Genomic DNA, 19,954 nt, shown 5'->3' on the forward strand with positions numbered 1-19,954 from the left:
TCAGCTTGTCGTAAATATGTATTTATTCAATTAAAACATCATTGTAATATTTATTAAATATTCTTATCTTTATCAAATAGACTGCGACAGAAAGTTTGACAACAAGATGTTAATTACACTGACTTACAACTATAATACTTTTAGCAATAAGTACTCGTATTAGTAGACTAACTTACATTTTCGTTAAGTACATTTAAACATTAAATTTGGAGAGAGAGGTTTACAAGCCTGTTCTTTGTGGCTCAACGCGGCATGGCTATCGTTTTATTTCGCAGTACTGGGATACCTAATCGGACAGTATAGAACATTTTACCTAAATTACAAGAGAAATCTTAAAATTTATATGAAGCATAATGTTTTGGACGAAAAAATCTCACACCGGCTCGAATAAGAAATATTAATTTATACAAGTATATATAAAAGGGCTCATAATAGATATTTGGTTTTATATTTATTTGGGGCTGAGAGTGTTTAGTCAACGCAATAGTTTGAAGCTCCGTAGCTGCAAATGCCAGGGCCGTGTCGGTTGCTGCGGGGCAGAGCGTGAGCGAGTGTGCGGCGCGGGGGGGTCGCGTCAGCGGCGACGCCCAAAACGCAAGAACGAGTGCACCACATCCTGCCGCTTCATGCCCGTATCCAGCAGCTGAGGGTAGTCTCGTACCAGAGCTGTTAAACAACATACAATCAACCTCTGTTTTGACCAACGACCTTTATAAACTTTGCATAACTCACCTATTACATTAGTTAAAAAAGAAATATTAGCATACAAGAATTTTACCAAACCTTACATCCGTAAACGTTTTAAAATTGTCTCTAATCATTTGGAATACGCGCTGTAGATGCCCGATATTGTTTTGAGGCTAATATCGTAATGTCTGAATACTAACCTTCTAACTTTCCTGGAAATAAAAAAATAAAATAAATAACTTAAAAAAAATAATATAAAAAACCGTCAATTAAAACAAAATTAATAGCAATAAAAAATTGTATTGTAAACCCAGGCTAACGGTCTACTTGATGATACACTCCAGTGTAAATTGAGTGCAGCTGTAAAAAGTAAATAGGCAAGGCGGATTTCAGAGCGACACCAACGGCACATGCGCTTAGAGCAGTGTATGTGTAGGTATAGGTATGTACGTAGGTACACATCCGATCGAAAATAATAAAACCGTACGTTAAAATAATCGCGTTCAAAAAACGTAGTTTAAAATAGTCACCTAAATTGAAAATGCCAATTTTCAGAAATTCCAATTATTAACATGATATGACATATGACAATGATATGAAATATCAGAAGTTAATTCAAAGATACAATGTTGAAATGTATTAGAATTGTGAATTTAAAAAACGATTTGCCCAAGTGCAAGAACTTTCGAGATTTTTTTTTTTCAAAAATTTGCATATATGTATATAATAAATAGTCGTTGTTGCCAGAGCAGACCTCGTTCAATTCGTTCGACTGAAAATTAATATCAACAAAACAATTATTGCCAAATACTCCTAAAGAAATAAACCACTTGCCCAATTAGAAAGCTAAACAACATATTATTGGATGAAACAATCCAGTCACTCCAGATGTACCTCAGACATAATTTAAGGACTCCTCGGGAAATACAACAACTTTTTATAGTTTAAAAGTCTGTATTACTTTCATTTTGTGCTATTTTTGTATAAACATTGAAACAACTTATTAATATATGAACATATTTTTTGACTTTTCATAAAAATATTATTTTATTATATTATATTTTAGTTTTATATTATCGTAATTAGCGAAAAGTATGAAATTAGTGATTAAACTCCGTAGCATAAACAACCTAAGTCATTGACATTCTTGGTTATTGCATTAAATTATTGAACTTGAAAATTGGCTGAACAGACACAAAATGAATATTACAGCTGACTACATTGACTTACAATTATGTAAGTCAATGGCTGACTACGATGGTTTTACCCAATTGTGATTATTGTATAAAAATAATACACCAAAAAGTCGACAGATGGCATTAAAAGGTCGGTTTCATAAAAAAAGTGACATTCATTGTTTTTCTCGTGGAGTCTTTATTTCGAGAAAGGTTACGGTTGAACAAGGTTTTTAACAATAAAAAACATCTGTCTATAAAACATATATCTATAAAAGCAAAATTTTCTAAAAAAAACCGACATCAAAACTCATTCATCCCTTAGTTTGCCACCCGTAGAGGTGGAATATTTCCTTCAAATTATAAATAAATGGGACCACTAATGAGGTGCCCTCTTTCCAAGGAAAACAGAACCATCAAAATCGATTTACAAATTATAGAGTTATCCCTAACATACGTACAAAAAAACAGTCGAATTGATCCCTGCCTCCTTTTTTTGAAGCCGGTTAAATAAGGGTCAGGAAACGAATCATAAAGGTATACGGTAGCGAGACGTGCATAACGACACAAGGGGACAGAGAATTATTGGAAGCGTTTGAGATGTGGTGTTGGAGATGAATAAATGGAATAGTGGAAAGAAGAAGTAACTGGTAAAGAAAAGCCTATTAAAGACTATAGAGAACCGAAAGGGAAACATGTCTAGGATTCTGGTAAGAAAGAAAAATCGTGGGAAAGAGAGGCAGAGGAACACCGAGATAAAGTTATTTAATCAGATACGGGAAATCAAATTTAGGGCGTTGGACTCTCCAGAGTACCTACAAACTCTCGCCAATTGCGATCAATCTGTGATTGTTGCTATAGTACCTACTATTCATTAGATACTTAATATGTTTAATATTAATTCGTTTAGGTAATTTTAGGCAATCATAACAATTATTATAAATAAAATTGATGTAATTACCTACTTTACTCTCATTCTTGTTTACAAATCCAATCAACATTTTAGTTATAGAAACCATATTCAATTTAGTGTAGCTATATTTTCTCCTCTTTTTCAGATTATGTGTATTTTGAATAATGATATTCAGGTGTTTTTAATGTAAGTCTATAGAATTTCGTCAATTCGGGTTTTGATATTTCGTAATTCGGTCGTAAGATCATTATTTATTTTATTTTATTTAGCATTTTAATTTTGGGATTTTAACCTCATGTTTCACAATTTTCGATGTTGAGATATGTAACCCACGATGATTTATCTTTCCATACTGTTTTGCATGTATTCTCTGTATCACTCTGAAAACAGCCGAATAGAAAAAAATGCAGCTGCAGCTCTTTATAGAGAAAGATACCCTAATGCACGTCACCCAGATTACCGCGTATTCATGAGAGTCCATGCTTGTTACTCAGAAGGAAGAATGCCTGGTAGTGGTCTTAGTGGTATTAGCACTGGAACTGGAAGAATACCTCGTGGTGACAACGTACAGATGGTGCTGGAGGAAATTGAGCAAGATCCTTCCAATAACCGTAAACACTAAACAGGGCAAAACTGCAGTTTTTTTGCTGTCAACTCAGATCTACCTATTATCAGAAAAATTACAGCATTGTGGTGTAAAAAAAAATCTAGGGTAGGAAACATTATCATAGAAATAAGAACAGGGAACTATTCACTTTTAACAGCAGTTTTGCCACTCTTGCTCTAAGAAGTAGAACACATTTAGCCACAAGTATGTGACAGTCCTCCCATGATGTGCGAGGACGTGTAATTGGAACGCTCTCGATCCATCAAGCCGATTTAATAACGACCAAACAAAAATGCGAGTAATGTCATTAGGCACAATACTCACTTTGCTCTTTTTCATCGGCTACTTCGGAGTAGAGTTCAAGGAAGGTGTTGAGCGCCTGGCAGAATCGCGCGGCACGGGGGTCGTCCTGCACTGCGCCAACACAGAGCGGCTCGGGCGCAGCTGCCACGTCCGCAGCGCACCAAGCCACCACGGCGCACAGAACCGCCACACGGTACGCTTTGATGCTGCATAATATGGACAAAACTCATTAGGACTGACGACTGATTGGAACATACAGCCATTTTGCTATACCAAGCAGGGGCTTCAGCCTATTATATTTATATACTAACAGGCTAGCACGACAGGGCGCGACTTGCGCGAGAGCGACACAAAACGCGAGACGTATGCGAGAACCGAGAACATATTTATCTGACGCTTTATGTCGCTCTCGTGCAATCGCGCCCTATCGTGCTAGCTATGTAGATGTAGGTACACACGCCAGCACATCAAGCTACACATTGACGTATCTTGTTCCGTTGCACTGGAGGCGATTTTCGAACAAAAATATGTAGTTTGATGTGCCGTTGTCCGTACATACTACAGTTTAACCTAATACGCACTATAGTGCCTACGATGAAGAATAATCAAATTGTGACGTTATCTCTGTCTCGTTCGAAAACTGTTTTGGACTCAGTACCCTCTGCTTAGCACATACAATACTGCATGTGCACCTATCGCATGTCGTCGCGTCAGTGGTGAAGTGATACAATCGCGAAGTAATTTTTAAGACAAAACAATAAAATTTTCAAAAGTAACAAACGCAGCAGCTATATACCTACAATGCCATTTGCATCTATGTACGTATTTGATATGAATAACGATATATTAGTTTTATTTCGTATTTAACATTATTATTTAAATTTATTTTATCAGATTTACAAAAATTCTACTTTTTCATTAAATGTTACTTTCCGTATAGTTCATGTAGACCTTAGAGGATGGAAAATGTAGACATAGACTGAGAATCTACTTACGATTCTGCCCTAACGTTTTACAAAGTTACGAAAATCATAAAAAATAAAATGTTTACTTTAAAAAAAAAGTTTTTACTTTAAAATATTTTTACTTATTATACTTAAAAGTTACACAAGGTAGGTGCCTAGGGTGTTAACTTGACAGCTATTTAAACAACAAATTAATCAATCATTTTGCACTGATCAATGTTTATAAAGTCATTTTAAATCCGGAAAAATAGTTTCATTTCCTATTGTTTAAAGTTTTATTTAAAGTTAAATAGTGTTATAAGTAAGGCTGCTAATGTAATAGTATTATGTAATAAAATTAGTACACTGCCACTCAAATAACAAACCCCCTTACAGGGTATTATAACACATGTACATACTATGAACTCAAAAATATTGTTAATACCTGTTATTATGTGACTATATTATAAACTATTTCAATTGAATTGAACTACGACGAGAAAACACGTGTTCCAGACAAATTCGGAAAAAACGTAAATGTAAATTATGCTCAACTTTCATATTTTTATATAATAAACCAATTATAAACCTGAAATGAAAATTGCATCTATTACTTAGCTATAAGTAACTTACATAAATAAACAACTAATTATTTTATCAGCAAAGCAGACAAAATCTCAAACCAAATTCTTTGTACCGAATTTGGCCCCTTTTATTTTGTGATAATCTGTGATGTTCGGGTTCAAGAATCATTTTGTTATTCGAGACGGCTGCAAAGGAAATCAGCGTCGGTCCTCTGCAATTTTTCTCTTCACGTCCTTTGTGGTAGTGATAGTAAAGCGACGCGAAGAGAAAGTTTTCTTTGCGCCTCGCGTTACTGTTCTGTACATTTCTGAACTAACAAGGTTCGCAAATAGCATTTTATATTTTCTCTTGTCGTATGTTTTTGTTGTCCATAATACGTTTCTTTTCTAAAGATGGTAATTTGTTTATGGAACAGACTTCGCGTAGACTTTGACAAGGAAGAAAAAACTATGTAGTGTTCTGATAAGCTTTTTTCTTCTTTTAATATACTTTGTTAAACTGTGACTAAGTATGCAGAGATCAGTGTTTAATAATCCACTTATACGTTCCGACTAGGGATGCCGCAGACTTCTACATCCGATCCGCAACTGCGGATCGTCTGCATATTCTTAAACATCTACATCCGCATCCGCATCCGAGATCCGCATAAATCAATACTGAGTTTTTGCGGATGCGGTTTTTTTGCAGGTCACGACAAGATAGTCGGAAAGGGGCCTTAGCCAATCAGGGATGCAGGCAACGACCTGTTTGTTTTATAAACAAATAAATAATTATTGACTTAACTTACGTTACGCGCATGGCAGCTGGGAACAATTTTCAATTGTATTTTAATTGATTTTCGTCACAGCTTGTTAATTTTTGTAAGTTTAAGTATAAACGATGCTACCGATATAAGTGTCAATAAATGCAAATATTCCATCCAAGTCTTTTCTAATTGAAATATGTAAAACTTTTAATATTTGTTATAAATAGTAATACAAAGATAGAACACTTAGGAAAAATTCCTTCGATACAGCCAAATTCGAACAGGCAAATTATATCTTTTTTTAAATTAATAATAATGTAATAATTACCAGGCTTTATCGGCGAATGTGAATCAAGTTCTTTTTTCATAAAAAAAAAACCTATTTTTTTTCACACATCCGCATATATATCCGCATCTGCAGATTTGAAGGTGGAAACATTTGCATCCTTGTCCGCATTTGCAAGTGTCGTCATAACCCACATCGGCAGCATTCCTAGTTCCAATTCCAACGTAACAGGGAGCCTACTCTCGAAGCACGAAATTCGTAGTTACGGCCGTTTCCCCACTATGGAGATGACCTACGGAACTACTCTCGAAGTCTGTCAACGAAAAGGCGGGGCCGTTCGAAACTGTCAAACCGCGTTGTCATCATAGATATTGTTGTCATACATTCTTAGTTCTAGCACTATCGAAACTCAAGTCTGTAGGTCATGCACAGGGGGAAATCGGTCGTAACTACTGATTCCCTGCTTCGAGAATAAGGCCCCTGGACTGTACTCTAGATACTTTTGTGAATCGACTCCTACAATAAAAGGAACCTAAACAACGACGCGATGTATTGGGGAGGTCACATAACGCAGATAAAAACCAATAAGTTTCATGTTACACACAATGTGCGAAGCATTCCAATATTCAGGGCTCACACGATTGTAAATGTTTCCCAAATACCGAGAATTGCCTTTTATTGTGATCGAATACTTGTAAGATTCAATAATAATAATGTTAAGCGGTTAACATATCGCTCAGCATTATTATTATTCTAGAACTGCGGTAGAAATAGTAAGGGAACCTTACCTTCAAATTATAATTATGTTGACTGTGTGCGTTATAATACCGGGTTATAACTTGAAAGTTAAAGTTAGGGGTCGGGGTATATGGTTATTTTAACGCTACCTGTTATTTCACTTTTGAAACCAATAGCCATGATGTCAATAACATTAAAATGGCATAGGTCTTATCATTTTAAACTGCTTCTTTGGCCGAATGGTTACCATACTGGTCTGCCACGTTTAGATCCCGAGATCGAATCCCGGGCCGTAAGAAACATTTGTATGGCCTACATTTAATTCTGTCGTGAGTTCGTGAGAATGTAGAATTACTTTTGTTAGACTCTTTTTGATACGCAAAGAAATTCGACACCCTTTTCGGATCACTTTTACCATCAGCCAGTACCATTGATGGTACAACTGATATGATTTGGCCCACTAGTATGTACCATGATACAAAATAAATGTCCCGGTGTGAACGTTTATATCGGTTTTTGACACTATTATCATACCACAAAAAAAGATCCGTTTAGGTATGTATATTTATTAACCCCGACGCAAAAATAGAGGAGTTAAAAGTTTGAAGCGTTTGCCTGTGTACCTGTCTGCTGCTCAAAAACTAAAGATCATCATCTCTTTTTAACCGACTTCAAAAAAAAGGAGGAGCTTCTCAATTCGACTCTATTTTTTTTTGTATGGATGTTACGCAATAACTCGGCATTTATGAACCGATTTTGATGATTCTTTTTTGTTAGAAAGAGGATACCTCAATATTGGTCCCATTTAAATTTGAAGAAAATATTCCACCTCTAGGGGCGGCAAACTAACTAACACTTCCCGGTACCCGATTTCAATAAAACTATCAAATAGATGGTGAGGTAGGTTTTTTTAGATTACGGATTGGGTTTTTTTTTAATTTTAGTAAAACATTCACCGAAAATATATGTGTACGTATTTGCTATTTAATGTTACTAGTATACTGGGTAACTTTTCGCAACTAACTAGGAAAATATTTAATTATTTTATTTCAAACAAATCACACTAATTTCACCTAGTCTCATACACGAGAATCTTCGTACTTTTAATAAATTTATATATAATAAATCGGAGTAATACATTGAACAAAAAGTAAACCAAAACCTTTTAAACCTTATATGCCAAATTACTTCTGCTGCGAATAGAAACCTCCTACGTGATATCCAAAGCAACTAACTGCTGATCCAATAGGGCCTTAACATCATTTTGCGTTTGATGCTTAACTGCGTCGTACTTAAAAATCGTATAGAAGGTAATCTGCCTAAATATACTAGTACAGCGCTTTCCATAACGGCCTAACTGATAAGGATAAGGCTTTATTGGATAACGCCTACAATAGAGACGAAAGCCGTCCGCAAACAAGTGGCGATCCTCTCAATCCCCGGGTAATCTGTTTGTACGCTACTATAAGTCGAGACTCAAACTTTTCCTCGCCCAAGCAGCTTTATGTTATTACTTAATTCTAGCTAATTTCTTCATTTCTTCCAACGACAACAAAGTCAGAATAAATTGTAGTAGGGGAGAGTTGGTTATTACCGCACGGCTGATAATTTCGCGCTTCTGTGTATCTCAATAACTACACGCTATTTAGAGTTTACAGTGCCCCAGTATCATAACCTGACACATATTACTTCCCGCATGAACGCTATCACTTCATTCTGAGCGATCATTCGAAGATTACGCGTACTAAAAGTGTTTACACTTATTCAATATAATTTTACGGGTGTATTCGGTAAGAGGTAAGCCACATAACATTTTTATTTTAAGTAATAGTGTTAACATATTTGAGAGGTTATATCTACAAAATTCTTACGGAAATATAGTTTGCTTTTTTATACTATTTTGTGGTTTGAAACCAAAGTGGCTGTGTTTGACAATGCCTTGCTTAGAGCACGGTATCATCAGATTTATGCACGGAATTGTAAACTATAAAAAATTATTTGGCTAACATGTTGAATGTAAGTTGGAGTAGAAAAGAAAAAACGAAGCTAAAGAATAGTTTCGAACAGCTACGTAAACAGTGAGAAGGATAAGTTTGTGGAAAACGTGTACATACAAATATGTCGAAATAATAAAGATAAGCAAAAATTTTAAAAAGGAAAAAGAAAACTATCAAATATGGAAAGAAAATATCGACAATAAAGAATTATTTTTAAGACTAAAAACATAACCATCTTCAGTTTGGTAGCTCTTTGAATGAAACATCTTCACTTTCATTCAAAGAGCTACCAAGTCTACCAGTTCTTTAAAAAATAAGTACATGGAAGGCAAATGTTATTCACCTATATACAACTTTTATTTATTGTTGAAATTTTAATACTCGATTATCTTGATGTAAAAGATAAAATTCTAGACTCTTATTAATACACACGAGTCTATGCTTACTTAAAAATTTGTTTTTGTATTTATATCATATAAATTTATTATGGCACGGTTTTATCAGACCTAAACACGATGTTATCAGACCAGTTTGATAATATTGCGTTATCCCATTTTTCGAAAATTTTGCAACAACTGCCTTTTGCATTTCTTTATGAAGATTATGCTATGCGTGTACCCAATAAATTACCTACTTACGACTATAAATTTTGTTTTTACAAATCAAGCCTGAGCTTAATTATAGGCCTTATTGCTTAGGGGTTCGGTATTACCCAACTCTCCCCTACTTACATACGTAGCCTATGTTCATGTATTTTACTGGGTTTTTGTTTTGGGTTTGATTACTATTAGTCTTCCAAAATTATCCTTCCATGGAATCCAACAAAGGACAAATTTACTCAGTAGTTATTGTATTTATAAACTGGTTTAGAATGAATAGAAAATGCACATTTAAAGTTTCTTGACATTTAAGTACACAATGGATATTCACGAGTTCAACTATTCAGCATTCCATTTGACTTGAGCTAAAGCTACAAGTGTTCCTGAATTGAAAATTAATGGATGGATAGAGTGAATAATGTGTAATTTTAATATAACTTGAACAAAAAGACAAACGTCTGGTGAACAATTTTGTAATGACAATTTTAATCAGTTTAATATATTTTATTGACACTGCAGTGCTGTTTTTATATATTTTAGCACGAGCCTAAATAGTGTTTAAAAAAGTGTAACCGAGATTTTCAGACAAATCGATTAACTACGAAAGATCGGCGAAATTTCTAGCGCTCAGTATATCTACCTACTTATTTACTTCAGACGTTGTTATTCCCTCATCGGCATAGATATTTTCATAGCCTTAGCTCATATAACGCAATATTCGCATTCATTAAGAAAAATGAAGTCTGCAATATGCAGCACGCGAACCGAAGCGTAATATCTGTAGACATCAACTGTAAATGTTCTTTGCGGTGATCGCTTCTGGAATTTGAGCTTTATTTGATTATAAAAACAGATTTCTTTTTAATAGATTGTTTAGAATTATTTAGAAGATAAGTAGAGGGATATTTTTTGTTTCATGTGGACTTTGCTACGCGACCTTACCTGATGTGTACTATCTTCTCTTTTCTAACTCAAAATCGTTCGGTCAATGATTCGTCTAACGTAATTATTTGCTGGTCCTATGAACGGACATTGAACGTAGTCCATGTATTTTCATGATATATTGTAGTCTTTTTTTTAGTTCATTTGTATCCGCGGTTCGCTGTTTGACTTATATTCATACTACTTGGCTTTAGGTGCGATTTGTACGCAAGCTTATTAGACATAGGTTGAAACAAAATTACAACTTTCTTTTTTTTTCTTAAAAAGTACTCAAATGTTTGTGGAGCCTCTGTGCAAAGTTTTGGGGGTTACTTCAGCAGCAGTCCCATTCAAATTTGAAGAAAATATTTTAACTGTAATGGTGACAAATTAGAGTAAGAATCCGATTTATTGGATTCATCCACGTTCCGCTAACCGATTTCATTAAAACTTCGCATAAATGTAATTCCACAAACATTTGAGGTCGGTTTTTTTTAATAAAATAGTTATAAGTATTATAAATTGCAAACACTACTAGTATAACTACTTAACAGTATCATTATTTTAAATAAATTGTACATATATCGCATACCTCTTTACGTCTCTGTGGTTGCTTATATCGGCTATATGCCGTACAATAATTAGGAGTATTGTTTACAATATTATCTTCATACCTATAGGAGCATCGGGTTTTTAAGTTCCCTGTAGGCGTAGAATAACGAGCTATTATTTTGAAATTAGGTTCAGGTTTACAAATTATCGTTTCCGACAACAATATTATATTTTACAGAAAATCCACGAAATATTACTCCGGTTTTATGGTGCCACAAAAATTCATAGTGTAAGCTCAAGTTTCCACAAATGTACGAGAGTAGGTCGGCCGAAAGCGTGTCGAAAACATTACAAAGGTTATTCAGACTGTAATCCGAATAAACGAAAAGCGCTCTGTGTCGGCGGAATAATGAATTCTACACAGAATCTGGAACGCCGTACGGAGATCTTTTGTACTTTGCTTTTTACTTACTATCATTGTTTTTAACAATGAATATTGCTTAGCTAATGGTTTGGTATTATTATTTTAACATAAATTTCAAACGTAAACGCGCTTTTGAAAACATCCTCAAGTCATACGCGCCCCACGGCTAGGCTCAGGGCCTAAGAACAATATCAGAGTCCACATCCAATGAGTCCAACGTGGGATGTTGATTTACAAACTCAGTTAACTGTTTATTGACCCTAAAAATTGTTAGGTCAGAACGCCACCAAGTAAACAAAAATATAAAAGATCTAAAACCGTATATTCTGGTGTGTTTACATAGACAATCATAAGCAAACACAATTTGTTTTTACACGAGAACATAACACCTCTTTCAAATTCAAATATGTGACAAATAATCTATTGGCCAACTCTAACTTTAGTGATATGCACAGTGCACTATTTCCACAAAAATAACCTAATTAATAATCACTATAAATAGATTCACTTACTTGATAACAGTCATAAATACTTCCTTTGATCACTTCTATTTATTTATCCAAATTCCTTCATTTATTTTAAACATAATACCTACTAAGTTATAAACGAATCGCTTTGAAAAGTAAGAATATGAAACAATCTTTATACTTTAAAGTACTGACGTGATTTGTTTCAAATAATGATTTAAAATTTTAAACTGTGTTAATTGCTATCGAGAATATTGAATGAATACGTGTCGACGCTCCCGCATCCCGCGGGCACTTACCAGGAGTTGGGCCATAGACCGCATTAATTTATCTCGACACTTTGTGGCGCCAGCCCTATACAGATGTATTAAGGTATGTACATACCTAAGTCTTACTCACTCATACTTGGCTACTAAGCATAAAGTACAAACTTGAGGTGATTTTTAAAACAATTAAATTGGTCAGTAAACGATCTGCAAAGCTGTTTGTAGCAGGTGCAAAAATAAGGTGCCGGCCGGAAAAAAAATCACCGTTTTTTATGACGCGAAGTGACAACGCGACGTCCAAGTACGAAGAAGTCATGTGCATCACCGCGACACACCTGTCCATCAGTTGCAGTGCCACTCAGGACTTTAATTCGGTTTAAGGGACACTGCCACTGCGCTCGTCACGATGAGGCATAGGTTTTCGATTCCCATATGCCTGTAATTTCACCAACATTACCTTTCAAAACCGGAATACAGTAATAACTGCTTGGCGGTAAAAAGGTGGCAGTACTTTCCGGGACGAACTCTTCCACTTTACTACTGTAGTTATTTAAAAGAAAAGTTTTGTAAGTTTTAGTAAAAATAGAACTAAGTATTTTGTTTTGATTTTTCGTCTTTGGTTTTTAATCATTCTGAGCTAAATATGGCAATTTCCAATCACAAATTAAATAAAGTGTACTTTGAAATATTTCAACTGAGAATTACATTTATAATAAAATCGAACATCAACAAGGAACATAATTATGAATTTGGTAAAACATAAAAATTTTCTTCTCATTAAATGCAAGCGGCCAATCAAAATTTCTTTTATATAAATTCAAAACTGTTTTTGCTAAAGTCGTTTGTATCATGAATACTATCTTTAGTTATTTTTATACTTTTTATTATTATTTATTTATAAACATAACAGAATTTACATATAATTAATTAATTATAATTATATATAAATTCCGTACAATTGTACGGTGTCACGTTATCCAATTTTAGTTTTATCGTACACTGCGACTCGTCATATAGTAGCGTGTTATTTTACAACTTGTATATTTTAGTTTGTATTCCTGTTTAAAACAAACATTGCGTTGCGGACGTATGCGAAATCCTGTTTTGCCTTATACGAAACAGAACTCTTTGATCTTTGGGATATTTCGAAATAAATCCTCTTCGATTTCTGGAAGTAAACAGGCTAAGTGAACAGTCCTGACTAAAAGCGAAAGTGGCTTAATAGAATTATTTAAATCATTATAATGCGTCGGTCTATCTTCCCGTGGCTAGATTTTTCTTCCACGAAATTTATTTTCCATGAAAATTTATAAAGATTTTGCAGTTGATTCAGAACACTGACTTTATTCCTCTCGATTCTAATTCGTTTGTTTTTTTTTTGTATTAAATTAGTATACTTTTTTAAAGTCGTATTCTATCTATGCTAAACCGAACTTTGACTTCGACTAAGCAAAGATGGCAAGTTCAGCCAATTTTTCGTATTTTTAAATCTAACTTTCAATCGCAAGTGTCGGGGGCAGTCGATGTAACGATAAAAGTAGCAATGACATTCTGATCTTTTTCCAGCAAAAGGTAACGATTGCTTGAAGGTTTAATTAATATAACGGTGAAAAAACAAAAACGCGATTGGTGAAACTTTTCTAAGAGGATTTATTTCGCGCTTGCACAATTCCCAATTATATTTTTGTAATGGCACGTTTGTTTACATTTTCGATCGCAAATTCTACCGTGTCGAGGATTTGGACGTGTATTTGTCGACAAATTAATGTAGGGGATTTCTATAGAGTTATGTTTGTTTCCTTAATGTAAGCTCAGCATTTGGAATCATAATGTTCTGTATTCAGAAGTAAGCTACAAGTAACAACTATGTTCCATTTCGACATTTTTTTTATGATATTAAATGACAGGATGAAAAAGTCGTGCGTCCATGTTAAGCGACACGCTTGTCCGTAGCAGTGCACTCAGAGCTTTAAATCGCAAAGATCAGAGGGGCACTGCCACTGCGCCTGTCACCCTGAGACATAAGTTGATAAGTCCCTGCCTGTAATTTCACCAGCACCCTTACCTTTCAAAATCGAGTAATACTCATATTATTGCTTGGCGGCAGAAATAGATAAGGTGTCAGTGCTTCTCTGGACGAAATATTTCTTAAGGAGCTCCGCTACTACAATGTCATGTCAACAAACGCACTGAGCTCCCTAACTGGGCGCGCGGCGATAACTTCTTGCAATCCTATAATACATCGACTTCGCATAAGTCCATCTGGTAGCAGCTTTAGTTTGTCCAATTTTAATTGAATGTAATAACGCACATAAAATATAAGATCGTATTCCGGTCTCCTGAACAAACCGATGTCACGGCTTTCACAATTCATTTGCAATTCACGGATTCGGCTATTTTTAGTGTTGAATGAATCGTAGATCAAAACGAACACGTTCATCTAATGCTATAATACCACTCCTTACTTGTGTAAATAGTCTAAGTTTACTAATGGTATTCCAAAGTCATCTTACGCCATTTACAATTCAATAAACCACTATTAATACAACGAAACCCTTCGCAGCCGAATGTAAAACGAACTAAATTCACTACATAATTGGAACTAAATCTCGTGTCTGTCACCGAGAAGGTTTATTAGTTTCCCGGCGTGTGCGCCTGCCGTGGGATATTGTAGAAATACATTCTCATTTGTGTCTATTTACACCTTGCTTTAGCGGACACTTGTCTGGATTAAGTGTTTATTGTTTATCGCTTTCTTTCTCTTCGCTTTATTACATTCAGGAGTTCTACTTTTGCAGGAAAACTGTGAACGAAGTCAGTAAATTTATTGCGAAAGACATGTGTAATCCCTTTGGTATTTCTACTTGTAGCACGAAAGAGTGGAACTAGTAATAAGTTTTATTGTGTGAGTTTTATATTAGTGTCTGGGAATAGTGTTTTGTGTTTTCGCATATTCGTTTGTTTCATGAAGCGAGAGGTGGCAACGACTTGCACCTATCTATGTAGTTAATACTAGATTAGGAAAGTTAAAAGTGTTTTCAAGATCGCTGTTACTGGCGTTACAGTTCTAAATTGCGTCGGGCTATTGGCTTGGCACGCTAAACACGGTCTCGCACACTATTTGTTACAATCAATTGGACAGGTATTTTATTTATTTGACACCCTATTCTGTTTACAACTCTTCTGGGAACATTCAGCAAATAGCTATACACTTTTATCGTCCATAGATTATAAGATAGGGTGGATTTGGTATTCTTGGTTTGGCTTTTAATTCTCTGATATACATAACATTTATAGATATATTAGTACCAATCAAAAAACTTTTCGTTCTGTGTACCTATAGAACAGTTCTGATTTTCTGAGAGGCTATATTATATATATTATATATATATTAAAATGAGAAAAGTTCGATCATCATCATCCAGCGCCGTACCCTGGGGCATCGTGCCCAGAAGGCTGGCAACATTCATCCTTTTAATTGCTAAACTTATTCTTTGGCGGAAATAACTGCCAGGCTTGTGGTCACAGGGGGCTTCTACGAGGCGATCCTACAACTCGTTCGCTAGAAGTTTCGCTTGTGATCCAGGGACCCAGGGTCTCAACCGCAAAAGGTACAAAGCTGTAACACTCTAGAATTCTAATTGTGAAATAAAGGAATATATCATACAATTCAACTTTAAATAGATTTTTCGTTTTAGTTCTCCTGATTACTTGGTCTTAACAATGCGGGTTAAGACATGATTCTCTCAAACACACAAATTGTTAAGACCGTACTTCTTTCTACTTTGCTTCTTAAACAAACCTAGATTTGGGTTAACAAATACACATGCCTCATTAATGTAGAGCGATGGTAAAATTAAGTCCTAGGATGCTTCCCTGCAGTATTGACCTACGAAACCACTTAACATAGTTGTTATATTTAATTTTGATACTTTTTCGCAATATATGTGTCACTTTCCGCAATAATAAATTTCGATAAATATTAACTACAATGAGATTATATATGACGACATGCGACATTCAAAAATGATATTATAACAATTTTTTTTTCTAAAAGGATATAATTATTTAATTGTACAAACATATTATTAAATTAATAATATAATTAAACGTATTCTTAATTGATTTCATACAATTAAGAATACGAATCGAGGTTGCTGGTGTGGTGTATGTGTTGATGTCTAGTACGTTGATAAATATTACACCGAGTGCGTGTTTGTTAATAATAATGGTTCTTTTTTAATTTCAGTTTTAGTTACTTACCATTAGGTAAGAATATACGAGACTGAAATGATCTAAATACAATCAATTACTAAAAAGTTCTACTTTCTTCTCAATTAATATTTCTTGTTTCACTGTCTATAACTTAATTTTTTATTGAATTGATATTTAATTATTTTTCATGTGAAATTACTCCACTAGTTTGTTATAATTATTAATACAAAGATCGAACACTCAGAAAAAAATCCTTCGATCCGGCCGGATTTAATGCCTGACGCTATATCAACTAAGCCACGGAATGAACCAGTGGACCTCACGAATTTTTCTATGTGCTTGCGTCCTATCTTAGTATTTGTTTTTTCAACGTTTTAGTCGTGGCGCCATCTATGAAAAATCTACGATATCTATAACTTGTCTCAGGTATGAACCGTCATTACTTTAATAGTTTTTAGTTATTTCATAGTCTTTACTTCACGGGAATATGTGCGACCTGGGCCTACTCTTGAGGTTGTGCACGTACGTCTACCTTGACCAAAATGTCCAGCTTGGCAAGCATAACTTCGAGAACGAAACCAAAAGGAGAATTCATTTGGACTGGGCTGCATTCGGGAAATTTTGCCACTTACACAGAATCTAAAAACAACGACATTCAAACAGTGCATTCTGCCGGTTGTGTCTTACGGAGCCGAGACTTTAACAGCAGGCTTCTTCCAGAAATTTAAAGTCACTCAGCATGCGATGGCACTGGAGATTCTCTGATGAACCGACATAACTCACAAAATCAGTAAGTTTAAGTGACAATAGGGCGGACAAGTCTGCAGGAGGGCTGATGGCCAATGGAGCAGAATTGTTCTAGAGCGGTGACTACGAAATTGAGAAAGGTGGCCGGCAGCGGCTAGATGTAGGCGACACCGGACCGGAAAAGTTGGTGTGCTCACTGCTCAGGGGGAGGCTCAAGTCCAGCAGTGGATGCGTGTAAGCTGATGTAAAAAGTTCATTTGTTGACCAACGTTAAACAGTACATAGTTGCCAAGTGAATAGCGCTCCAATTTCGCTTCTTTGCCAAAACAAGCTAATTATGCATAGCACTAACCTTTATGTATTTTCCTATGAATAAGTATAACTATTCTCGGGTTCACTTCTTTGTCACAAGTGGGAGAAGTCGTTATCTATATGCTAATCAAAAAAATACCTATTCCAGCATTATTATAAATTCATTTTCTTTAGGCGGTCACTTGGTACTTTAATTGCTCCCAGGACTTGTGAAAATGTAATTTACATTTCAAAGAAAGTTACAGCGCGGTAATGCAAGAATTAAAACACTTTAATAAAGCCGTCTTTGAACAAAGACTTTCATGTATTAAGGCCATATATGTCACAGGCATAAATTTACCTACTAGTGCATGATTCGCTTTTACGAGCAATAGGGGGAAGCTGGGCAGATTCGTACACTTTTTTTAACTTTAATTTTGCTATTAATGCAATTTTAATGAATATTTTTTCTACCTAATTGATGATATAACTAATAAACATTATTAATTTAATCTTTTCTTGCATAAATAGCATCGAATAATTGAAAAATTTTGATTTTAACAAAAAATGGGAATTGTCCAATACTGCCCTACCTGTGGGGTACTTTGTTACATCGCTTGGGGCACTTAGATGTGTGAATCAACGTAGTGTGCCATTCCTGGTTGCCACGTATTATCAGCACTAGGTGATCAACTGTTCATAAAGTGTGACGCTATATGTGCCTCAGGACCTACCAGATCAAGACTTCTTTCTAGGGCACGTAGGGAAGTAGAAATACAGGAGGAAGAACTGACTGTAGCGCAAAATGTCACTAGTTCACCTCTTTACAATAACTTATTGAAACAGTTTTACATTTTTCGTACAAAATAACTAATAGGGCACTTTGATACGTACCAAACTGCCCCACTCACTAGTGTATAAAAGTACTCCAACGGCCACCTTAAAAAAATATTTATTTAAAAAAATCTTCATATATTCTCTCAAAATCACATGCAATTCTAGTTATTGGAAACACTAGTTTACAAAGTGTTAAGACATAAAACCCTGTAAAGTGAACAAAACTGCAGTGGCACTCGTATTTGTGTCGCTTATTTTTTTAGTCAATGACTGTGAAAACACCTTGTGACCTGTCGAACGACAACGGCTAACAGGAGAGCTGCATTATCGCACGTACAAAGGCATGTTTTAGTTTATCATAACTAATAATATGTTTGAAGGTATGGAGATAATGCAGTGTATGAATGTACCCATTACATGATCATACCCCCTGTATCAAACTGCCCCGGTTCCCCAACGAACAAAACATTTTGTACATAAGTAGCAAGACTGCCAAGAATCTCGACAGCTACAAATAGAACGGAATAGAACAAAATCATTTATTTCATATTAGCAATGGATAATATCGACTCACGAGCCGACTTATCGTAAGCGACATTTTTACCTAAACAGCGCTTTATATTGCAAATGACATATTAAACTATAACGGACGGTCGAAATACAATGACTTCGAATAAAAATTATTTATGTAACAAAATCACACAACAGGCAACTTATATTAGTTCCGTCGCGCACTGCTAGATGGCATTGGCGTCGAAATAGCAAATTCTGCATCGCGGTGTTAAGATTTTTCCTCGCGGTATGACTACTGGCGGCGATGCGAACTTGAATGGAATCCAACTCACTACGCACGTAGCTCTACTTCCTTGTTTGGAACTCCGCTTTAGATCGTTACTGTTGAACCTACTGCACCTTACTACGCTTCGAGCGCCGCTTCTTAATTGGAACTGCGCCTTAGAACGTTGCACTAGTTGTTGCACCCTGTGCCGCTCCCTAATTGTAACGTGCGTACAGGTCCTCAACTACGTGCCGACTAGGGGGAGTCCTTTCCCACTGTACGTACCCCTGAACTGTATGTACTGTTTATGTTGTGAAATAAAACCACCATATTGGAGAAAACCTGGTTTCCCTCTGCCACCCCAATAAGAACTTACTACATTTATTAATTATGACAATTTCTTCGAAACAAATTTGTCTTCACCGTAAAATTCATTAGGTACTTTTTAGGTATATGGGGGAAGGTGTTCGTAGAATTTGGGAGCTTAGTAGCAGTAGAACCCTATGAAAGAGTTCGTCCCGGAAAGTATTGTCAACTTACCTATTTTTACCGCTAAGCACTAATGTGAGCACTATAGGTACTGCGTTTTGAAGGTTAAGGGCATTGGTGAAATCACATGCACACGAGACTTGTTAAATTATGTCCCAAGGTGACGGGGATGGCAGTGCCCATCAGATCTTTGTGATTTAAAGTTTGAGTGGCAGTGCAATTGTTATGAACGGGCGTGTTGCTTACCACGAGGCGCGCAATTGTTCGTCCCATCACTGGGTATCATATAAAACCTATTACTCGCTACGATAGGTTCCAGGGACACATGGACAGGGACGATAGGGACCACGTAAATTCTGTTACATTTTCGTATGACAAATATGCAGCG

General features: G+C 35.5%; 1 protein-coding gene across 2 annotated transcripts in view; it reads right to left on the reverse strand.

The window, feature by feature from the left end:
- Nucleotides 1–432: 432 nt before the first annotated feature.
- Nucleotides 433–19,954, reverse strand: part of LOC113239447 (myosuppressin-like) — a 38,932-nt gene continuing 19,410 nt past the window's right edge. Inside the window, exons 2-4 of one of the 2 annotated variants that reach the window (XM_026476460.1) lie at nucleotides 3,707–3,891; nucleotides 888–899; nucleotides 433–666 (exon numbers count right to left, since the gene is read on the reverse strand). In XM_026476460.1, coding sequence (XP_026332245.1) covers nucleotides 575–666; nucleotides 888–899; nucleotides 3,707–3,891 — 289 coding nt within the window. In that variant the 3' untranslated portion in view covers nucleotides 433–574. The remainder of the gene's footprint in view (nucleotides 667–887; nucleotides 900–3,706; nucleotides 3,892–19,954) is intronic. The other variant, XM_026476461.1, reaches the window with a different exon arrangement.

This window comes from Hyposmocoma kahamanoa, unplaced genomic scaffold (assembly GCF_003589595.1).
Source record: "Hyposmocoma kahamanoa isolate Upper Pololo Valley unplaced genomic scaffold, ASM358959v1 99879, whole genome shotgun sequence".
In the NCBI taxonomy this organism is placed as follows: Eukaryota; Metazoa; Arthropoda; class Insecta; order Lepidoptera; family Cosmopterigidae; genus Hyposmocoma; species Hyposmocoma kahamanoa.